Genomic DNA, 18,601 nt, shown 5'->3' with positions numbered 1-18,601 from the left:
TGGCAGGAGGCTGTGGTGCACGCGTCCCCCAGGTGGCAGGGTCCGGCGTTGCAGGCTCAGGTGCTCTGCGCAGTGTGCCAACCCAGGCATCTGAGGGAGCAGGGAACATTTCACCCGCTCAGTCTCTGTGGCTCTGGTCCCCACACACGCGGTTCACAGCATCTGTTAGGGCCGGTGGCTGGTTCCAAAGCCCCGTTATGGGATAAACTGAATTTCGAGTCTGTTTAAAGGCTGGGAAATTCTAAAGCAGGCTCTGCGCTTGCTCCCGTGCACACCCTGTGCTGGGGAAGAGACTGGAGCGGAGGATCCTGTCCTGCCTTTGGTCCTGGTCCCATGGGTTCCAAGTTGAACGGTGCTGCCTTGCATCTCTGCCTGCTCTTCTGGCAGGTGGGTAGTGGTAGGCATCACAGCACACGCATCTGGCACCGTGTGCCCTCCCTGTCAGAGGGCTCACTCGTGCACCTGTGACATCCACAAAAGCCCAGAGCCACACAGCCCATGGCCCTGACCTTGGTATGTTTCTCACTCCGGAGAAGAACTCCATCCAGAGCAGGGTGGGAAGATGGGGCTGGTTGAGGGGCGGGGGCACGGGGAGAGGAGAGAATGAGAGGCCCACAGTCAGAGCAGGCTTGAGAAACCAGTCCTTCTGTCCCACAGTAGGTGCCACTCTTGTCCTCACTAGGAAGCAGAGGCGGCTGGGAGTGCAGTTCTGTTTTGGGGGGCCCCGCCTGAGGAGGAACACCTGGGACTTGCCAGACAGGACTGCCGAAGGCAAAGACACTCCCCTGCAGATGGACGGAGGCAGGGTCTGGGGCACTGCCGGCACCCATCCTCCTGTAGAGGGGCTCCCTCAGCCCGTGCCTGGGCGCTCCCACTCCCCGGCCCCTCCTGCCTGGACCAGTTGGCTCAGGTGGCACTCAGCACAGCCGGGGTCACACTTGTTCACGGACTCGGGTGTGGCCAACCCCCCTGAGAACGTGAGCTGCAGAGAGGACAGGGACAGACCGCCCGCCAGGATCACCCCTTATGTCCTGGCTTTTAGTGGGTGCTCTGAGCAACAGTGGTGGATGACGGAACGAGCAACGTCACTTCCCTGGGGCACGTACAGGAAAGGTGGGGCGGGGAGGGGCGTCATTTGTCACCAAGAACAGCTGCGACATGCCCCCCACCATGAGTCCTCCTGCTGTGTGCTCCGAGGCGCTCCGGGAAGAGTGCGCCCCTCACTGGTGAGCAGACCTGGATACACAGGTGTGAGGACGGTGAGAAGTCACCCAGCCTGGTGACGTCTCTGCCTGAGGCAACCTTGCACTTGAAAGGTTTTTAGGGAATCCGCAGCGGGAGCAAGCACAACACGGGGCTGTCGGTTGTGGGGTGGGCCGGGCACTGGGTTCTTCTCAATTGTTCTTTGCAGTGGGGGCTTTTCTTTCTCGGAGGACAGTGCATGGGGTGGCCACGAACTCCACCACCTGCGGGTTTACTCCCTGTGCTGCCCTCCCCCCACCCCGTGCCCGGCACACCTCCCGGGGCTGTGGGGACAGCAGGTGCCCGAGCCCCCTCAGGACAGGGCCAGTTCACCAGGCCGGGGGTGTGCAGCCCCAACACCTGAGATCTCCCTCCCTCTGTACTGGCCGTGGTCCGGCCTGTCTTCGTACCCGCCCCGGGGCAGTGGTGGGAGCAGACAAAGCAGGTCTGCCATGGGACCTAGCTCTGGGAGGTGCAGTCGTGCCTCTGCCTGCTGATGCCATGGGGACAGAGGGAGGTCAAGAGACAGGCCTCGGGGGGCGCCTGGGTGGCTCAGTGGGTTGGGCCGCTGCCTTCGGCTCAGGTCATGATCTCAGGGTCCTGGGATCGAGTCCCGCATCGGGCTCTCTGCTCAGCAGGGAGCCTGCTTCCTCCTCTCTCTCTCTGCCTGCCTCTCTGCCTGCTTGTGATCTCTCTCTCTGTCAAATAAATAAAAATAAAATCTTTAAAAAAAGAAAAAAAAAAAGAGAGAGACGGGCCTCGGGCAGGAGGTCAGCAAACACCTGAGTGGCCACGATGGGGGCCTCATCTTGGATCCCTGGATAAGCAGGGCAGGGACCTGGAGCCCTCAGTGCCTTGTCAGCCAAGCTTTTACGCCTTTTCCAGCCCCCCTGGTAACTGAGGAGGGAGGAGGGCGCACCTGGAGGAGATGGGCCATTTTGTGTGTTCCCCAAATATGTGAGAAACAATTAGTGTTTCCCCTTAAGTGTGAAAATGGAAAGCTGTAGGGCCACACCCTCGACCCTGGAAATCTGTCTGGCGGCCAGGAATTTCATCCCAGCCCTGCCCAGAGTGAGCACCTCAGTGCCCTCGGGGGAGACCGGAGTCCATCGTAGCCGCCGGCAGCTGGGAACTGCCCCGCACGGCGCGATGCCCCCATCCAAGCCACGGTCAGGGCTTTGATTCCAAAGCCACAGTGGCTTCACGCTGTGAGTCTGCTGACCGTCCGTCCGTCCGTCGGTCCGGAGGCAGGGCTATTGCCGCCCAGGGGTGGGTGCTGTTCCCTTCAGCCCCCGCGGCTCCAGACCCACAGCCCCTGTCTTCCCGCAGGTGAACAACGAGAACGTTGTCAAGGTCGGCCACCGGCAAGTGGTGAACATGATCCGCCAGGGAGGGAACCACCTCGTGCTCAAGGTGGTCACGGTGACCAGGAATCTCGACCCGGACGACACCGCCAGGAAGAAAGGTGCCCGCCCTGCCCTGCCCCTGCGCTCCAGCCTCCTGTGCTTGGACACACTCAGGTGCCCCCCACACCTCCTCCCGCTGGGGGGCCAGCCCTCTCGGAGGGGAAGCAGCCGCAAAGGGAGGTGCCTGTGGGCTTGCGTCCGGACACAGGTGGCAGCACGCACGGCCGTGCTCAGCAGCGAGGGCCTGGGGGGCGTCCGCACACATACGAAGCCCACGGCCTTGCCGTGATGAGGGGGTGGCAGCCAGGGAGGGGCTGCGAGGCTGCTGGAGCTGTCAGTCCCGTTAGTCACTGGCAGGCACAGCGCAGACAGAGCTGAACCGGCCTCCCCTCCGCGGATTTCTCGCTCAGGGAGGGCAGGTGGTCCCGGCCCAAGTGGAGCCTCGCTGCGTGACCGCTGCTGCTCCCCAGCGTCGGCGGGACGCCCGCCTGCCCACAGGGCCGCCGGCTCCCAGGCTGTGCAGGAAGCGTGGGGGAGGGGCAGGCAACAGCCTGGCCGGGTCCTCACATCTCTGTCTCTCCCGTCTGCCCCTCAAGCTCCCCCGCCTCCCAAGCGTGCTCCAACCACGGCCCTCACCCTGCGCTCCAAGTCCATGACCTCGGAGCTGGAGGAGCTCGGTAAGAGTCGCCCGTCTGGCCCGCCCCGCCCCGCGCTGTCGCCAGCACCTGGGACGCAGTGGGACCGGCCTCCGCGCAGCCTCAGGCCATGCATGGCCTTTGCTCGCTTGCTTGCCCTGGTCTCTGCCCCTGAAACCCAGGAATGGCATCGGGTTCCTGTGTGTGGGCGGCTCCCACATTGGCATCTCCGTGGGAATCCTGCTGGCTTCGGGGGTGGTTACTAGTTCCGCCTTTTCCTCTTTTCGGCTCATCTAACATTGTTTTGTTTTGAATTTTTGGGCCTCTCACTAGTGGACAAAGGTAAGCTGCTCTACAGTGTTGCCTAAACAGCTCCCCTGCTATCCAGGCTTCCCCCACCAGCCCCAACCGAACTCTGCCTTGCCGGTGCTCTGTGCACGGCTGGGACAGAAAGCTCCGTCCCCAGGGTTTGACGCAGACAGTGGTGGGGCGGACAGGCTTGGCAAGCTGCACCAGGGGTAGGGAGCTCCTGGCGTCCTCTAGAAGGTCTGCAAAGAACAGGAAGGCTGTAGCGATTGTCCCCGCCGGATAGACAGGGACGGGCATGCAGAACGTCGTGGGCCCTGAGTCCAGTAGCACTGGTGGCTGCTGGGGGAGGGAGGACCCTGGAGCCGGTGTGGGCTGCCTGGATGCTGGCTAAATGTCATGCTTGGGCGTCACCATGGAGCCCAGGGACACATTTGGAAGGAGGCTGGCTCTGACCACACGGAACTGGCGAGTGGGCTGACAGGCTCACTCTGCAGAGAATGCGGAGAGGCCCTCGCTAGGTGCTAGAGGGAGCATCTGCGCACGGGACGTGCCCCTCAGGCCTGGCAGACCCAGCGGGGTGACATCTGAGCACCCCTCACTGGTGTTGAACCGGACACCAGTCCCACCTGATCCCAGCCTTCATGGAGGACATTCGGGACCCTCCCTCCCAGGAAGGACAGAGCAGCCCTTCTTCTTTGGAGCATTCTCGGGGCGGGGGGAGGGTCTCCCCCGTCCACACTGGGTGCAGTACTGCAGCCAGACGGTCCTTCCCCGGCCCTGGCTGCCTCCCAGCCATCACCCCTCAGCAGTCACTGAGGCCTAGTCTTCCAGAAACGAGCACCCCTGCCATGGTGCTGCCCACCTCCGCCAGGAGCGGGCGGCCCCCACAAGCCCCGCTTCTCCTGGCCCCCTTTCTGACCACATCCTGTCCTTCCAAGCCAAGCCGGCCGGGAAAGCTCGACCATCCCCACACAGCTGGCCTGCCCCGGGGCAGGGGTGCCAGCAGAACAGCTGCCTGTCCGTTACAGCCAGACAGCACGTGCCGCCCCACCTCCTCCAAGGGGCCCCAGTGTCTCATGGCCCGTGTCTCCCCCATGCGGGGTCGTGGGGCTCCTGAAGTCGGCTTCCGTGCTCACTCACATGCCTCACTGGCACAGTGCGGGCAGAGGGCAGGGAGCTCAGTGTAAAGTATGCCCCGAGACAGTGCCTCATCCGTGGCTAGGAAGCAGGTTTACCAGCTGGACGTGTCAGGTGGGGAAGGTCACCCCATCCCCGGGTTCCTGGGGAAGCCATGAATCGAGCTCTCCAGAAACCCCGGCCTTCCGAGTCTAACCCCAGTGAGCTGCGGGTGAGGGTCAGGCGCCCCCGAGCCAGGCCCCCGGGGAGCGCCGCCGTCTCCAGACTCATGCTCCGCTTTCTGTTTGCAAGCCTCCATCCGGAAGAAGAAGGGTAAGGGGCGAGCCCGGTGTCTGTCCCCAGCCCCCACCCACATACCCTGTGGACAAGAACCCCTCTGTGGCTGTTGGCGTGGCGTTTAGACTGCCGTGACCTCGCGTTGTGTCCTCCCTGTGCCGGGGCCGCGGAGGGGCCCAGCTCCGGACCCTGTCCTGTTGCAGTCTGTCCTGTCTGCTTTGCTTCTCCCATTGTGGCTCCTCGCCCCTCCGCGTGTTGTGCGTCCCCCCAGAGCTGTGTCCTCACCATCATCACTGGGAAGGCCGTGGGACCCTCGGGCTGTCACGGCTGGGCCTGCCCTACCAGCCAGCAGCCTCTATGCTGTGTCCTGGCCACGGCCTCTCACCGCAAGCAGCCGAAAGCAGGCCAGCAGAGCCCCTGGCTCTCCCAGAGGGCCGCACCATGCTGTGTTTGAGCTGGCAAGAGGAGGGAGCCAACAGGCGTGGGGTGGGGCACGGTCACCGTGCTGTGAACAGCAGAGACACCTGCTCCACGAGGGCCCCGATGGACTCAGGCCCCTCCTTCCCCAGCATCCACGTTCTGGGGTGTTTCTCACATGGCTGCTAGAGACAACCACCCCAACAACTAAAAGCACAGTAATTTCAAAACTGCTTTTGGGGGTGGGGGAGGGTGCAGAGTGGACCCCGTCACATGGCCCTAGGCACTGAGGCAAAGGCACAGGGCCGTATTCTGAAGGCTGGAATCAAGGGGTGTGTCTGAGAATCCAACAGGGCAGCATCTGGGGGCAGGATCGCAGGTCCTAGAGTGCCAAGACAGAGCGCCGCCTTTCTCCCCTCTCCGGCCTCCACCCCCCGCCCCCAGAGGCTGCCCTGGAAACTCCCAGGGTCACCGTGTCAGCCGTGCGGCAGGTGCCCAGGACACAGAAAGCATCCTGGGACTGCATCTGTCCCCAAGCGCCCCTTCGGTGCAGGCCATCACTTGCTGTCTGCCACACCATCCTAAAGAAGGCCCCCGGCTCCCAGGAGCCACACTGCGTGGCAGAGCCGGCCGAGGAAGTCCTCTGCACCCTCCAGGCCCCATCCACTTTGCTCTTCTCCTCCAGCAGCCAGACACTCCACACTGTGGGAAAAGACAAGTCACGGTCCTACGGCCAGCATGGCCCAGAGGAGAATCAACACCGAGGACAGGCAAGGGACCCACCTTGCTTTCCAGAGCAGAGAAGACTGGATGCAATTCGAGACTGAGTGCCCCGCCCCCTATTTCCTGACCCTGGCCAGAGCAGGAGGCAAGTGTGCGCACAAGACCCCAAAGGGCCCAGCGGCCATGGCCCACCCCGCTCCCAGGGCACTGTGGGGAGCAGTGCAGAGCTCTGGGGGCCCATGCCCACGGACAGTCCAGCCTCACGCAGCCGGGAGCATCAAACTTCGGTGGGCATGTAGAGAAGCTCCTGCCCCACTACACTCTTGTGGGAGATTGGGCTCACCTCCTGAGAAGCATTCTCCAGCCTCCAGAGGGGCCGTGTGCATCAGAGGAAAGCCAGGCCTTTACATCACACTGGTTGAATACTGTCCCCCAAATCCACATCCAGCTAGAACCCAGGAAAGGGACCCTATCTGGAAGCAGGCCCTTTGCAGATGCAGTCATGATGAGGCCATACTGGACTGTGACCTCAAAGGAGAGGCAGAGAGACGCACACAGGAGGCCGCAGAGGCCGAGCTTGGAGGGGCCAGGAACGAACACTCGGAGCCCCGGGACCTGGAAGAGGAGAGAAGGATCGTCCCCGGAGCCTCCAGGAGGAACCATCCTGCCGACACCTTGATTTAGGGATTCTGGCTTCCAGACTGATGGAATATAAACGTTTGGTCCTGAACTGGGCACAGCAGTTCTAGGAAACTGTCGCAGCTGTGAGAAGCCCCCAGCCCCTCCAGGCTGACGCCTGCTGTTTCCAGCTCCTCGTCTCAAGAACCCCTTGCTTTTGTCCTCCAGTGTTTCCAGGACCTGCCCGAGTCCCCAGACAGCATGATTGTGGGAACAAGGGTGAACGGGCCACCAGGAGAGTCCCCAGCCCCAAGCAGCTCCGGGTGAGAGCCAGGCTGGATGGTGGGACCGGCCTCACCGTGGCCTCCCAACCTACCGGCACCTCTGGCTGCACCCACAGACCCATCCCTTGGAAGGCAAAAGATGCCTGGGGGCCCTCGGGCCAGGAACAGCCCAGCTGGGGTCAGAGCGGCCCTCCCCACGCCTCTACACCTCCTGAGGAAACTGAGCCCGAGGGGGTCCAGCTGGCCGCGGCTGCTGTCAGCCTCGGGCTGGTGGGGTCTGCATTTCCTCTTGCAGACGGGCTCCTGCCCAGGGTCTCACCCGAGGTCTAGCTCGTGGGGCGTGGGCTTCTGCAGTGGGAGGGCTCAGGGCCCACGGGGTGACTCGTGGTAAAGCCTGCCTGCGCTTAAGGGTGTGCTCCAGGGCGAGGTGGCAGGGACCCCTGATGCTCTGGCCCTCCCTGCTCTGGTTCCCACGGCGCCCTCGTCACTGTGCTGCCAAACCCGCCCCTCCCCCCAGAGCACACTCGTCCCCTCGCCGGGCAGCTTGCCCTTGATGGACAGTGAGCATCTCCCCGTCCTCTAAGACCACAAACGTGCTTAGAAGGTTATAGTACAGCACCTCATCAGCACTCCCCCAGCCAGTTTTCTAAGATTTGCCAGTTTTCAGATGTGTCTGCAGGACTGTTTTCAGTCAGAGTATCTCATTTTAGGACCGCAGGGGGCTGGACTCACTAATCCTTTTCATCCGGAGCCCCAAACCCCATCTTTTGTCACTGAAACACAATAATCCTGAGTCTCACAGCCCTGGTTAGAGAAGCCTCCAGAGATGCGGGGCCGAGTGGTCCCAAGTCGGGTCCTGAGCCAGGCGGGCAGCTCCCTCGGAGACCAGAGCCAGGAGGGGACCCAGGCCCCCCAGGGAAACATGTCTGCGCGAGTCACAAGCCACGCTAAGTGGCTCTTGCCGAAGCAGCAGTGACTTCCAGCCTTGCCCTGACAAGCCCACGTGCTCTGCTGTGCTGGCTCCAGAGGACACCTGGGCGGAGGGAGGAGGACCCGGCTCGCCACACAGACGAGGCTATCTGCTCAAGGTGGCCCTCGTCGCGGCTGAGTGTGGTGCGCACAGGGCCCTGACCGCCAGCAGCTCGACCAGGCAGACCATGATGGCGATCCTACATGTCCACTGCCCACCAGGGCTCGGCACCCCTGGCCGAAGGTGGGGGCACAGAGGCTGGATGACCCCAGCTAGAGCTCCAGCCCCCACCACCTGGTCGCTGGCTTTTACCTGCATGACCTTCAGCACCTCAGGTCCGGATTGTTCCAGGTTCTCATTAGGGTTAGAAGTGAGGCATTCAGAATTTCCACCAGGGACGATTCTTAACATGGGCCTGGCCTCACCTTGACGTGCCCAGCATCCAAGACTTATTTTTTAGGGTGACTGCCATGTGCCCGGAAGCTTCACGATCAGTCTGCCACCTGCATATTTGGGGCATGTGAAGATCCCTGGTGGCACCCCAATACCGCACAGGGGACCCGCAGCATGTGGGGGCAAGGGAGTTCAAACCAAAGCAAGAGCTAGAAACAGGAGGCTCGCCAAGGTTCTGCCGGTTAGCTCTGCATCCCAGGACAGCGCCCTGCCCCAGGCTCCCTGCTCGATGCAGCCAGACGCACCGCCAGTGCCCCACCTGCGGGGCTGCCCACAGGAGGACTGTGGGGCTCCAGGTTCCAGAGGTCCAAGAGGGAGCCTCAGTGAGCTGTGTGGGCTACGGTGAAGGCGAGACCCACAGACGGGCTCGCAGCTCCGAGGACACCCGAATCCCTGCACCTGAACGGAAGCAAACCGACAGCCATCACAAGGGCCGGCTTCCAGGCACAGGCCACGAGGATCAAGGAGGCTAACCAAGCACCACCAGACCACCGACCGTGAGCGGCCCAAGCCGTGGTCAAGGGCGTGCAGCCCGGCTGACAGGCCGCAGAAGCGAGTTAGAGCCCAGCCGCAGAAGGAGTCCTGCCCCAGACCAGAGTGCGGACAGCTTCCGGAAGGAAGCAGCTTTCCAAGATTGTGGGGTGTGCACAGCACAGCAGAGGGAGGAGGGCAGGAGAGAAAGGAGAAGGGGCAGCAGCTGTGGGGGGCAGTAGAGGAGTGGCATTTCGGTGGCCCTGAGCACTGGTGAGGAGGACAGGACAGCTCCAGGAGCGATGAGGAGGAAGGTGGGCTGGGGACAGAATGACCCAGACGTGTGGGTGTCTCTGACCAACTCCCTAAAGGACCAAGGCTTACCAGCGTCCCAAGCACCCACGAGGAGCAGGAAATGCCCTTGGCAGGCCTGCCCAGACCACAGGGCAGGACAGAGGGAAGGAGCGGGTCTTCACACGGGAGACGCAGGCGTGAGTCTGTGTGTGTCGTGGGCGGGGGGGCCTCCCTGAGGCCCCTCTGCCTGAACCCTGGGCTCGTGGCTCAGTGGCAGGTGACCTGGGGCAGGGTCCTGGCCAGGCACAGGCGTCTTCCAGACAGTGAGAGGTTCATGCTTTGCAGGCCCCAGACTCTCTGGCACATTCTCCTGCCCCTCCTTTTCACAGCCTCTTAAAAATGTAAACAGCCTGCATGCACCGAGAGCAGCAGGCAGGGTTTGACCCCAGGGCCACAAGGTGCTAACCCAGGACACAGCTCCGGAGTCAGGACACAGCTCCGGAGTCAGGAGCCTTGTGAGCAGCTACCCGCAGATGTCGGAGTCTCACCCGTGTGTGCTCTGGGTGGCTGGGCTGGCCCTGGTGGCTGCCTGCCAGGCCCCCAGGTACCCCCCCCACATACCCACTCCCTGGTCTGGGGCTCTGAAAATGTTGGGGTTCTGGGGAAGTTTTCCAGGGGGCTAGCTCCTCTGGGAAGTCCCCATTACGAGTAGCTGTCCCACCCAATGGGAATGACTTGACGCCCAGAGATCCCGTCTGCTCCAACACTCACGTGCTGACCTCACAGCTCAAGGCGGGGGCAAGGCCCCAGGGGCCTGGGTCTTTGCGATGGTATGCACTTTGTGGGGCATCACGAGGCCACCAAAAAGGTTGAGGAGGCTAGGAGGCCTCAGACTGTGGCCTTGCTAGCCTTGGGGGAGCAAGGAGAGTGCTGTGCCTAACCAGGTTCAAAACAGGCTATTCCCACCAGGCGCCCCTCACACTGGCTTCGTGCTAACATGGCCACAATCTTCCTGGAAGGGTGGCTGGGGTGGGCCCCACTGAAGACACTTGCTCTGCACGTGTCAGGCAGCCTCCAGATAAAACTGGGCGTCAGGGCAATTCTGGAATGTTTTCAAATCTGAAGCTTACAAGTTTAACCAAAACAGTCAAAAATTTTTTAGTTTATAGTTTTCTTAAGCTTTTAATTTGTAAAAATCACTTATAACTAATGCTTTACTTTCTTTTTCACAAAGAAATGAGCATGTGGTACTCTTGGGAAATCGGGTCTTGCCCAAGCAGCAAGGGCTCGGCCTCCAGAGCCGGCCCCCCAAGCAGCCCCTGAGCCGGCCCCCCGAGCAACCCCTGAGCCGCCCCCAGAGCCAGCCCCCCAAGCCCGCCAGCGTGGCCCGCCTGGCTACGCGGCCTACCTGGCTGCACCCACTGCCTCCAGCCCTGGGCCGTAGGGCTTACACCCCAGCAACTGCATCTTGCTACAAAGCAGCCTTGCCTCCGAGCTCTTAACAAGATTCCTAACACTGGTTTAGTTCACACGGTCAAGAGTAAGTCCCATCGGCACGAATCCAGGCGGCTCCAGTGAAGATGTGACTTTCAGGGAGTGTAGGGGCCCCAGGGACTGCGGCTGCGTCCAGTCTGTGTGCGCCTCCCTGGGGTGACGGTGTGCGTGCATGAGGCAGACCGACGCGTGCGTGCCCCACGCCGGGGCGCTGTGCACCTGCTTGCATGGTCAAGGCCGGAGCAGGGAAACGGCTGCGCACGTGTGCAGGGCACCTTGCCAGAGGCAGGCCTGGTTGTTTCAGGGGCTCCCCACTGACTGCTGTTCCCACCACCATTTCCATCGCAGATAAACCTGAGGAGATAGTCCCGGCCTCCAAGCCATCCCGCGCTGCTGATAACGTGGCCATGGAGTCCAGGGTGGCCACCATCAAGCAGCGGCCCACCAGCCGGTGCTTCCCGTCCGTCTCAGACATGAACGTGAGTGGCCATGCCCCGGGGGATGGCGCTCATGCGCTCTGGGCTGTGTGGACAGGGCGCTCCTCGGTGTCTCCCGGACTCGGCCACCTGTACTCGGCCTCCGTGCCTCGTGGCAGGTCCGAGTGTCCCAGTCACAGCCCCTTAGTGCCTTCTCAGAACCCAACTCACAGTGAGTCACTCGCTTTCCCCTAGTCTCGTCTTAGACCGTCACCCGCAAACACCACTCACCGGATAGGACAGCCTTGCACGGCGCACACTCAAACAGCAGCAACTGCTAGTGAGGACAGCGGACATGCTCACCCCGGCACCCCCATCATCTCCAGAACCCCATGGGGGCACTCCCAGGAGTTCCAGGCGACCTCCCCATGCAGGACGAGCCGTCCCGCAGGACGCGCCCCATCCTTGCTGCCGACCTTGTTTGCAGCCTCGGCTGTGTCTCAAGTGCCACCCCCTCCCCCTCCCCCGGCCCCAATGCTCTCCAGCCTGGTCTTGGGCTCCAGAAAGCCAGGCAGATGCCCCCGGGGGGGGGGGGGGCGCGGTGGGTAGGAAGACCTTCTGGGGCCCTGAGCACAAGATTTGCAAGAGCCCACAGCCGTTACCCCCAGGCTCAGAGTCGCCCTCCGATGCCGTGGGCTGGAGGCAGCCCTGTACAGACAGGTAAGGGGCAGGTGGGCTGGGAGCTGCTCAGGCACCTGCTCCCAAGTGAAGGAGGTAAGCCCTAGCTGCCTGCTGCGCCAGCCCAGCTGCTGCAGCCTCTGTGCCCATGCGGCCCGGGAGCGCCGGGGCAGCCCAGCAGCTGGCTCAGTCACACCAGCCCCTGGCCGCCCCTCCCGTGCTGTGGAGAAAGACCGAGCTCCTGCGCTGGCCGCCACTGTGTGCATTCTGCTCTACACAGCATCGGCCCGGGCCCCTTCTCTCAGGCTGGTTGGCCAGACCACGGCTCCACGGAGCACGCTGGCACTTAGAGAGCAGGAGCCGATGGGCGGTGTTCGGGGAGAATCTCTCCGGGGTCCCTGAAGCTGGTGCATCTCATCAGCCTCCGCTGGATGCAGCCTGCTGCTGGGAGCGGCACACGAAGCCAGACGACAGCTGCCCACTGCCCGGGGCTGCTATGACACCCTCTGGGCCCGGCTGCCATGGGCGGAGCTGGGAGGGGCCCCCCTCACTCTGGGTTCTCTGGTTTGCAGTCCGTGTACGAACGACAGGGGATTGCTGTAATGACGCCCACGGTTCCCGGGAGCCCGAAAGGCCCGTTTCTGGGCCTCCCCCGAGGTACGATGCGAAGGCAGAAATCAATAGGTAAGAAGCGCAGCCTACACTCACAGAGGTTCCCCTTGGCTCTCAGAGAAGCCCTCGGAGCCCCCAGGGCAGAGCCGACCCCCAGGCCACCCCCAGGGCCACTCACCAGGGCCCTCCGAACGCCCTAGCAGACTGGAACCCTTCTACCTGCTGGAACAAAGTCCAGCCTTGCAAATGCACGATCTGTGCTAACACCAGCAGGGTGAAGGGGCCCATGTCAGGAGGGAGGCAGGGGGCAGACTGGGGTGGTCTGGGAAGCCCCCTCCCTCATCCCACCGGGGTCAGCGGCAGGCGGAGGGGCCCTGCTCAGTGCAATCCTCACGTTCCCTGCGTTGTCTGGAACGAAACCGCCACGTTTCTCAGGGCGAGCTCGATGGAACACTTCCGGGGGTGGGGGGCCGGGTTCTAGAACTTGGATAAACCAGTGTACCTGTGTCATAGAAAGCCACCTACCTCCTTGTTAATGTCCCAGTGACACCTACTGATGCTTCCAGGCCAGGTGACTGTGACCCTGCCAGGCAGCCCCTTTGTGAGACAGTCCAGCACTGTCTTTACCACGTAAATTCTCAAAGGAGCTGCTACTGCTGGACACCAGTGGACGCGGCCATCCCAGGCCAGCCCTTGGGGACGCCATGGGGTGGTTTCTGGGAGTACCCCTGTGCTGTTGTTTGGGGCCCTGGCTCCTTTGTCCCCAGTGTGCGGTGGCTCACAGGCAGTGATCCAGTAGTGACCGTGGTGGCATCTGGCTCCTAAAACTCGCCCTCCCAGGTGCACAGGGCCACCGCCGAGTAGCACAGACGCCGTGTTATGTCCCTGGCTCTGTACCTGGTTAATAACAATTGATTTCCTCCTGTCAGACAGCAGAATCTTTCTATCAGGTCAGTGAACCTTACAGTTTGGAATCTGTGATCTGAATGCAACCCCTACACTTACTCTATAAGGCGTATTCTTAAATTATTACTCCTTGGGAACACCACTGTCAGGCAACCCATGTGTAGCAAATGGTCAAGAAGGCCTTTTAGCGATCCGTCTGTCCGATGCCAAAACACCCTCCCACAGGAGTACGTTAAATTGGGAATACCCTTATCGAATGGAAAAGTTCATTGGAATAAATTATTGTAGTTTGTCCTAGAAGATTTTTTTTTATGTGAAGTAATTCATTCTGTTACCTCTTTGAGCACCTGCATGCCGCCAGCGTGAGACCCGAGTCCCTCCCATCTGTGTGTGTGTGTCCCTTCCCGTCTCCGCGAGTGCGTTCTGTTGATGTTTCACTGTCTCAGACCGTGGGAGAGAGTCTGTAAGCCCTGCCCAGTTGACCCGCACAGAGAAGCCAGACCCAATGAGGCCAGATGCCCGCCGGCACCACACCAGGCCCCCCGGCACACTCGTACCCAACAGGTGCTGCTTCACTACGTCAGGTCCTGGGGGCACCCTGACTTGCTGCCACGTCTGCCGAATGCTGACCCGGGTTAGCGGTGACGGTGGAAAGTTCCTGGCCCCTCAGCCCAGCACAGAGGGTCTTAGGATGACCCAGAGGGGCTCCTGAGGCCAGTGGCCCAGGGTTTGCTCCAGAAGCGGCTCCTGGCTGGGGCTGGGGTCTTGAGTTAGAGAGGACTCCGGACCCCCTCCCCTCACAGGTGTGTCAAAGAGCCAGAAAGGCCTTCTCTGCCTCACAGCTGTCCTCCTAAGGGACCCCCAATGCCCTCAAGGCCCCAGGTGACAAGCGGGCTCCTGTCACTTGGTCAGGGCCAGCTTTTGGGCCCCTCAGCAGCAGCACCATCCACGTCACACGGGCCTGGCCAAGCCCAATGGGACAGATGCTTCCCGCCCCAGCCCAGCCCCCGCGTGTTCACGTGCACCCACGTGCTGGCACGCGGCTTGTGGCCCTGGGTACCTGCCCCGCCGCGCGCATCCCTCCCCGCGGCTGCTCTGGGCGCCGCACACAGAACACCTCAACAGCACGCACTCAACGCCTCCCAGCACCTTTCTCTTGTTTTCTTTTCTTTCCCGGTTTCCTGTCTTTTCCTTGGGGGGCTCGGCTGGGCCACGTAAGCTCTTGACGTGTGGCTTGTGCTGTGCTCCGTGAACACGTGTGCACCGTGGTTCGTTGTGGTGTGCAGACGTATGCGTAGCACAAACCTAGGAGCTTGGTGGGGAGCCCGGCCATGGCTGCAAACTGAGCCTGCCTTCTCCCTGCAGGAATAACGGAGGAAGAGCGGCAGTTTCTGGCCCCTCCGATGCTGAAGTTCACCAGAAGCCTGTCCATGCCAGACACCTCCGAGGACATCCCGCCCCCACCGCAGTCTGTGCCCCCATCCCCCCCACCCCCATCCCCCACCACCTACAACTGCCCCAAGTCCCCAACCCCAAGAGTCTACGGGACCATCAAGCCAGCATTCAATCAGAACCCCGCTGCCAAGGTGTCCCCCGCGGCTCGCTCGGACACAGTGGCCACGGTGATGAGGGACAAGGGGCTGTACTACCGGCGGGAGCTGGACCGCTACTCCTTGGACTCCGACGACCTCTACAGCCGCAGCGCCGCCGCCCAGGCCAACTTCCGCGCCAAGAGAGGCCAGATGCCAGAAAACCCGTACTCGGAGGTGGGAAGGATCGCGAGCAAAGCCGTGTACGTCCCCGCCAAGCCCGCTCGGCGGAAGGGCATGCTGGTGAAGCAGTCCAATGTGGAGGACAGCCCCGAGAAGACATGCTCCATCCCCATCCCGACCATCATCGTGAAGGAGCCGTCCACCAGCAGCAGCGGGAAGAGCAGCCAGGGCAGCAGCACGGAGATCGACCCACAGGCGCCCGAGCCGCCGGGCCAGCTGCGGCCTGACGACAGCCTGACCGTCAGCAGCCCCTTCGCTGCCGCCATCGCTGGGGCCGTCCGCGACCGGGAGAAGCGGCTGGAAGCCAGGAGGAACTCCCCAGCCTTCCTCTCCACAGACCTGGGGGACGAGGACGTTGGGCTGGGGCCACCCGCTGCCCGGGCACACCCCTCCAACTTCCCCGAAGAGGTCGGCTTCAGCGAGGAGGATGGCGCCGAGCCGCTGTCATTGCCCACGCCGGTGGCACTGCCCAGGGAGCCCGAGAACCACTTTGTGGGTGGTGGTGAGGCTGCAGCTCAGGGGGAGGCCGGCAGGCCGCTGAATTCCACATCCAAAGCCAAGGGTCCCGAGGGCAGCCCCGCAGTGCCCCCCAAGAGCAGCAGTGCAGCCAGCCCCGAGAATTACGTCCACCCGCTCACGGGCCGGCTGCTGGACCCCAGCTCCCCGCTGGCCCTGGCGCTGTCTGCAAGGGACCGAGCCATGAAGGAGTCTCAACAGGGTCCCAAGGGGGAGGCCCCCAAGGCCGACCTCCACAAACCTCTCTACATCGATACCAAAATGCGGCCCAGCGTGGAAGCAGGCTTCCCTCCGGTCACCAGGCAGAACACACGGGGACCCCTGAGGCGGCAGGAGACCGAGAACAAGTTCGAGGCGGAGCTGGGCAAGGACCGCAAGGGCGAGGACAAGAAGCACACGCTCATCAACATCGTGGACACGTCCCAGCAGAGGTCGGCCGGCCTGCTGATGGTCCACACTGTGGACGCAGCCACCACCGACCACCTGCTGCGGGAAGAGGACGAGAAAGCCGACGTGGAGGCCACGCCAGACCACTCGCTGCCCGAGGGGCCAGAAGGCGCTCCCGAAACCGAAGGTGCTTTACAGATCTCCGCCAGCCCCGAGCCCGCCGCCGCCGTGCCTGGCAGGACCATTGTGGCAGCGGGCTCTGTGGAAGAGGCGGTGATTTTGCCATTCCGCATCCCTCCTCCCCCTCTGGCATCCGTGGATCTGGACGAGGATTTCATTTTTACAGAGCCATTGCCTCCCCCCCTGGAATTCGCAAATAGTTTTGATATCCCCGATGACCGCATCGCTTCTGTCCCTGCTCTCACGGACCTGGTCAAGCAGAAGAAACAGGACGCCTCCCCGTCCCCTTCGTTGAACCCCAGCCAACCAGCCAACTGTGCAGACAGTAAGAAGCCGGCCGGCCTTTCCAACTGCCTGCCCGCCTCCTTCCTGCCGCCCCCCGAGAACTTTGACGTGGTCACGGACTCTGGGATCGAGGAGGTGGACAGCCGGAGCAGCAGCGACCACCATCTCGAGACAACCAGCACCATCTCCACGGTGTCCAGCATGTCCACCCTGTCCTCCGAAGGCGGGGAGAACGTGGACACCTGCACAGTCTATGCAGACGGGCAAGCATTTACGGTGGACAAGCCTCCAGTACCTCCGAAGCCAAAAGTGAAGCCCATAATTCCCAAAAGCAATGCACTTTATCAGGACGCGCTAGTGGAGGAGGACGTGGATAGCTTCGTCATCCCTCCCCCGGCACCCCCGCCGCCGCCGGGCAGCGCCCAGCCTGGGGCCACAAAGGTCACGCCACCAAGGACCTCCAAGTTGTGGGGGGACGTGTCCGAGGTCAGAAGCCCGATTCGCTCAGGCCCAAAGGCAAACGTGATCAGTGAACTGAACTCAATCCTGCAGCAAATGAACCGAGAGAAATCGGCAAAGCCGGGGGAAGGACTGGATTCGCCCACAGGAACCAAGCCTGCCAGCCTTGCTCCAAGGTAAGTCCCACAACTGGCTTAGACGCAGACTGCCCCGTGCCGGCTTTCCTGTCTCGTCCAGTCAGGGCCGACCAGGAAAGGCCCTCGGGGAGCAGCCAGAGTGGACGTGAAGCAGGGAATCCATCAGGCCTTGTGCTGGCCGCACCTGTTACGCACCGTCCACCCCACCTGCCCGGAGTCCAGCACGGCAGAGCACACACCTCGGCCATCCCGGCAGGACGCGGCACTCCCCGAGTCAAGACCTGTATTAAAATGCAGCCACACAGGGCCAGTCCCACCACGGCTCCCCAAGAGGAGCTCTGGTCCCTGTGGTTCCACGTCCTCCAGAGCTTTGCCAGGACCCCCTGCGAGGTCATTCCGGAGCCTCGCAGACGCTCAAACCGAGCTCCGCCAGCTGGCGGCAGGGAACAGCCTTGCCAAAGGAGAGCGCGTGGGGCGGCGGCCTGCGCGTGCGGTTGCGTGTGCGTGGGTCCTTCTCGCTTCCTCCCACCAGACGGGTTGGAGAGCTGGGGAAGGTGCCAGGTGGTGGCTTCACAAGTGGGCTCAGAGGAGAATGCCCCCCACCCCCGCCAGCCCTGCCCTCAAGCCGGCATCACGGAAGAGGGCGTCCCCGTCTCCCCAGGGCGACCATTCATGGTTCACGCAGCGTTCAAGGTGCTGCTACCACAGGTGGGGGTTGGGGGGTGAGGGGTCACGTCTAAACGGAGCCAGAAGGCTCTGAGGAGGCAGGCCGTGCCCTACGGCAGGCCCCTCGCGCTCTGCCTAGGGCTCGGGGGTGATTCTCACCAGAGCCGTTCGCTCACCCAGAGCCTCCCCGTGCTGGGCTTTCCTCCCGGGACGCGCTCCGTGCCCTGCCCCGCGCCTCCCTGCCCCGCGCCTCTGTCCGCTCCAGGTCTCGTTGCTGTGACCACCGAGTCTCTCTTCATGCTCCCGCCGGACAGGCGTTTGCCTCAAATGTCTCACCCCATTAACCAGCGGCACCCCCTGCGGTTGCGCCGAGAGCCATAGTTCTCCTTCAGCGTGGGTGCAAATAAATGACTCAAATGGCTCACGTTACGCTCGGAGAAATACCGATGGGCCAGTCTTGGTAGAGAGAAGCAGGGCAACACTCCGTCTTTTAAATGGACACTCTACCACGAACTGTGACCCCGAGTAACCCCGCCGGCGGAAGAGGCAGTCCGCAGAAAGTCCCCGTTTCTGGCAGACATCTGCACACACGTACCTACAAATACCACATGCTTGGAAGTTTGAAAGGAAAGTCTTAGAACTGGCCAGTGTTGCCCTTTCCCTGTGCGTGAGAATACAGTGCTTTGCTGCTACATCACGTGAGGCACAAGAATGAGCTCTCTTTAGTGCTTCCCGTTCTTCCAGAACGCTGGCCCGCGAGTGCAGGGGAGCGGGTACTGACTGTACCCATTCTCCAGAAGTGGGAAGTGGGGCGCAGGGCAGCCGGGCCCCACGCACGGTGGGAGACCGAGCCAGGTC

At 62.4% G+C, this 18,601-nt stretch overlaps 1 protein-coding gene across 2 annotated transcripts in view; it reads left to right on the top strand.

Moving 5' to 3' along the window:
- SHANK2 (SH3 and multiple ankyrin repeat domains 2) overlaps positions 1–18,601 on the top strand; it is a 449,254-nt gene that overhangs the window by 417,071 nt on the left and 13,582 nt on the right. For both annotated transcript variants that reach the window (XM_045066358.1, XM_045066365.1), the window contains 8 exons: positions 2,572–2,707; positions 3,245–3,325; positions 3,617–3,625; positions 5,021–5,041; positions 11,078–11,208; positions 12,396–12,507; positions 13,365–13,385; positions 14,707–17,116. In XM_045066358.1, coding sequence (XP_044922293.1) covers positions 2,572–2,707; positions 3,245–3,325; positions 3,617–3,625; positions 5,021–5,041; positions 11,078–11,208; positions 12,396–12,507; positions 13,365–13,385; positions 14,707–17,116 — 2,921 coding nt within the window. The remainder of the gene's footprint in view (positions 1–2,571; positions 2,708–3,244; positions 3,326–3,616; positions 3,626–5,020; positions 5,042–11,077; positions 11,209–12,395; positions 12,508–13,364; positions 13,386–14,706; positions 17,117–18,601) is intronic.

Source organism: Mustela putorius, unplaced genomic scaffold (genome assembly GCF_011764305.1).
Source record: "Mustela putorius furo isolate JIRA1106 unplaced genomic scaffold, ASM1176430v1.1 tig00000127_pilon_pilon_pilon, whole genome shotgun sequence".
Taxonomy (NCBI): domain Eukaryota; kingdom Metazoa; phylum Chordata; class Mammalia; order Carnivora; family Mustelidae; genus Mustela; species Mustela putorius.
The sequence above is the reverse complement of the archived record's forward strand: the minus strand, read 5'-3'. Positions and strand labels throughout refer to the sequence as shown.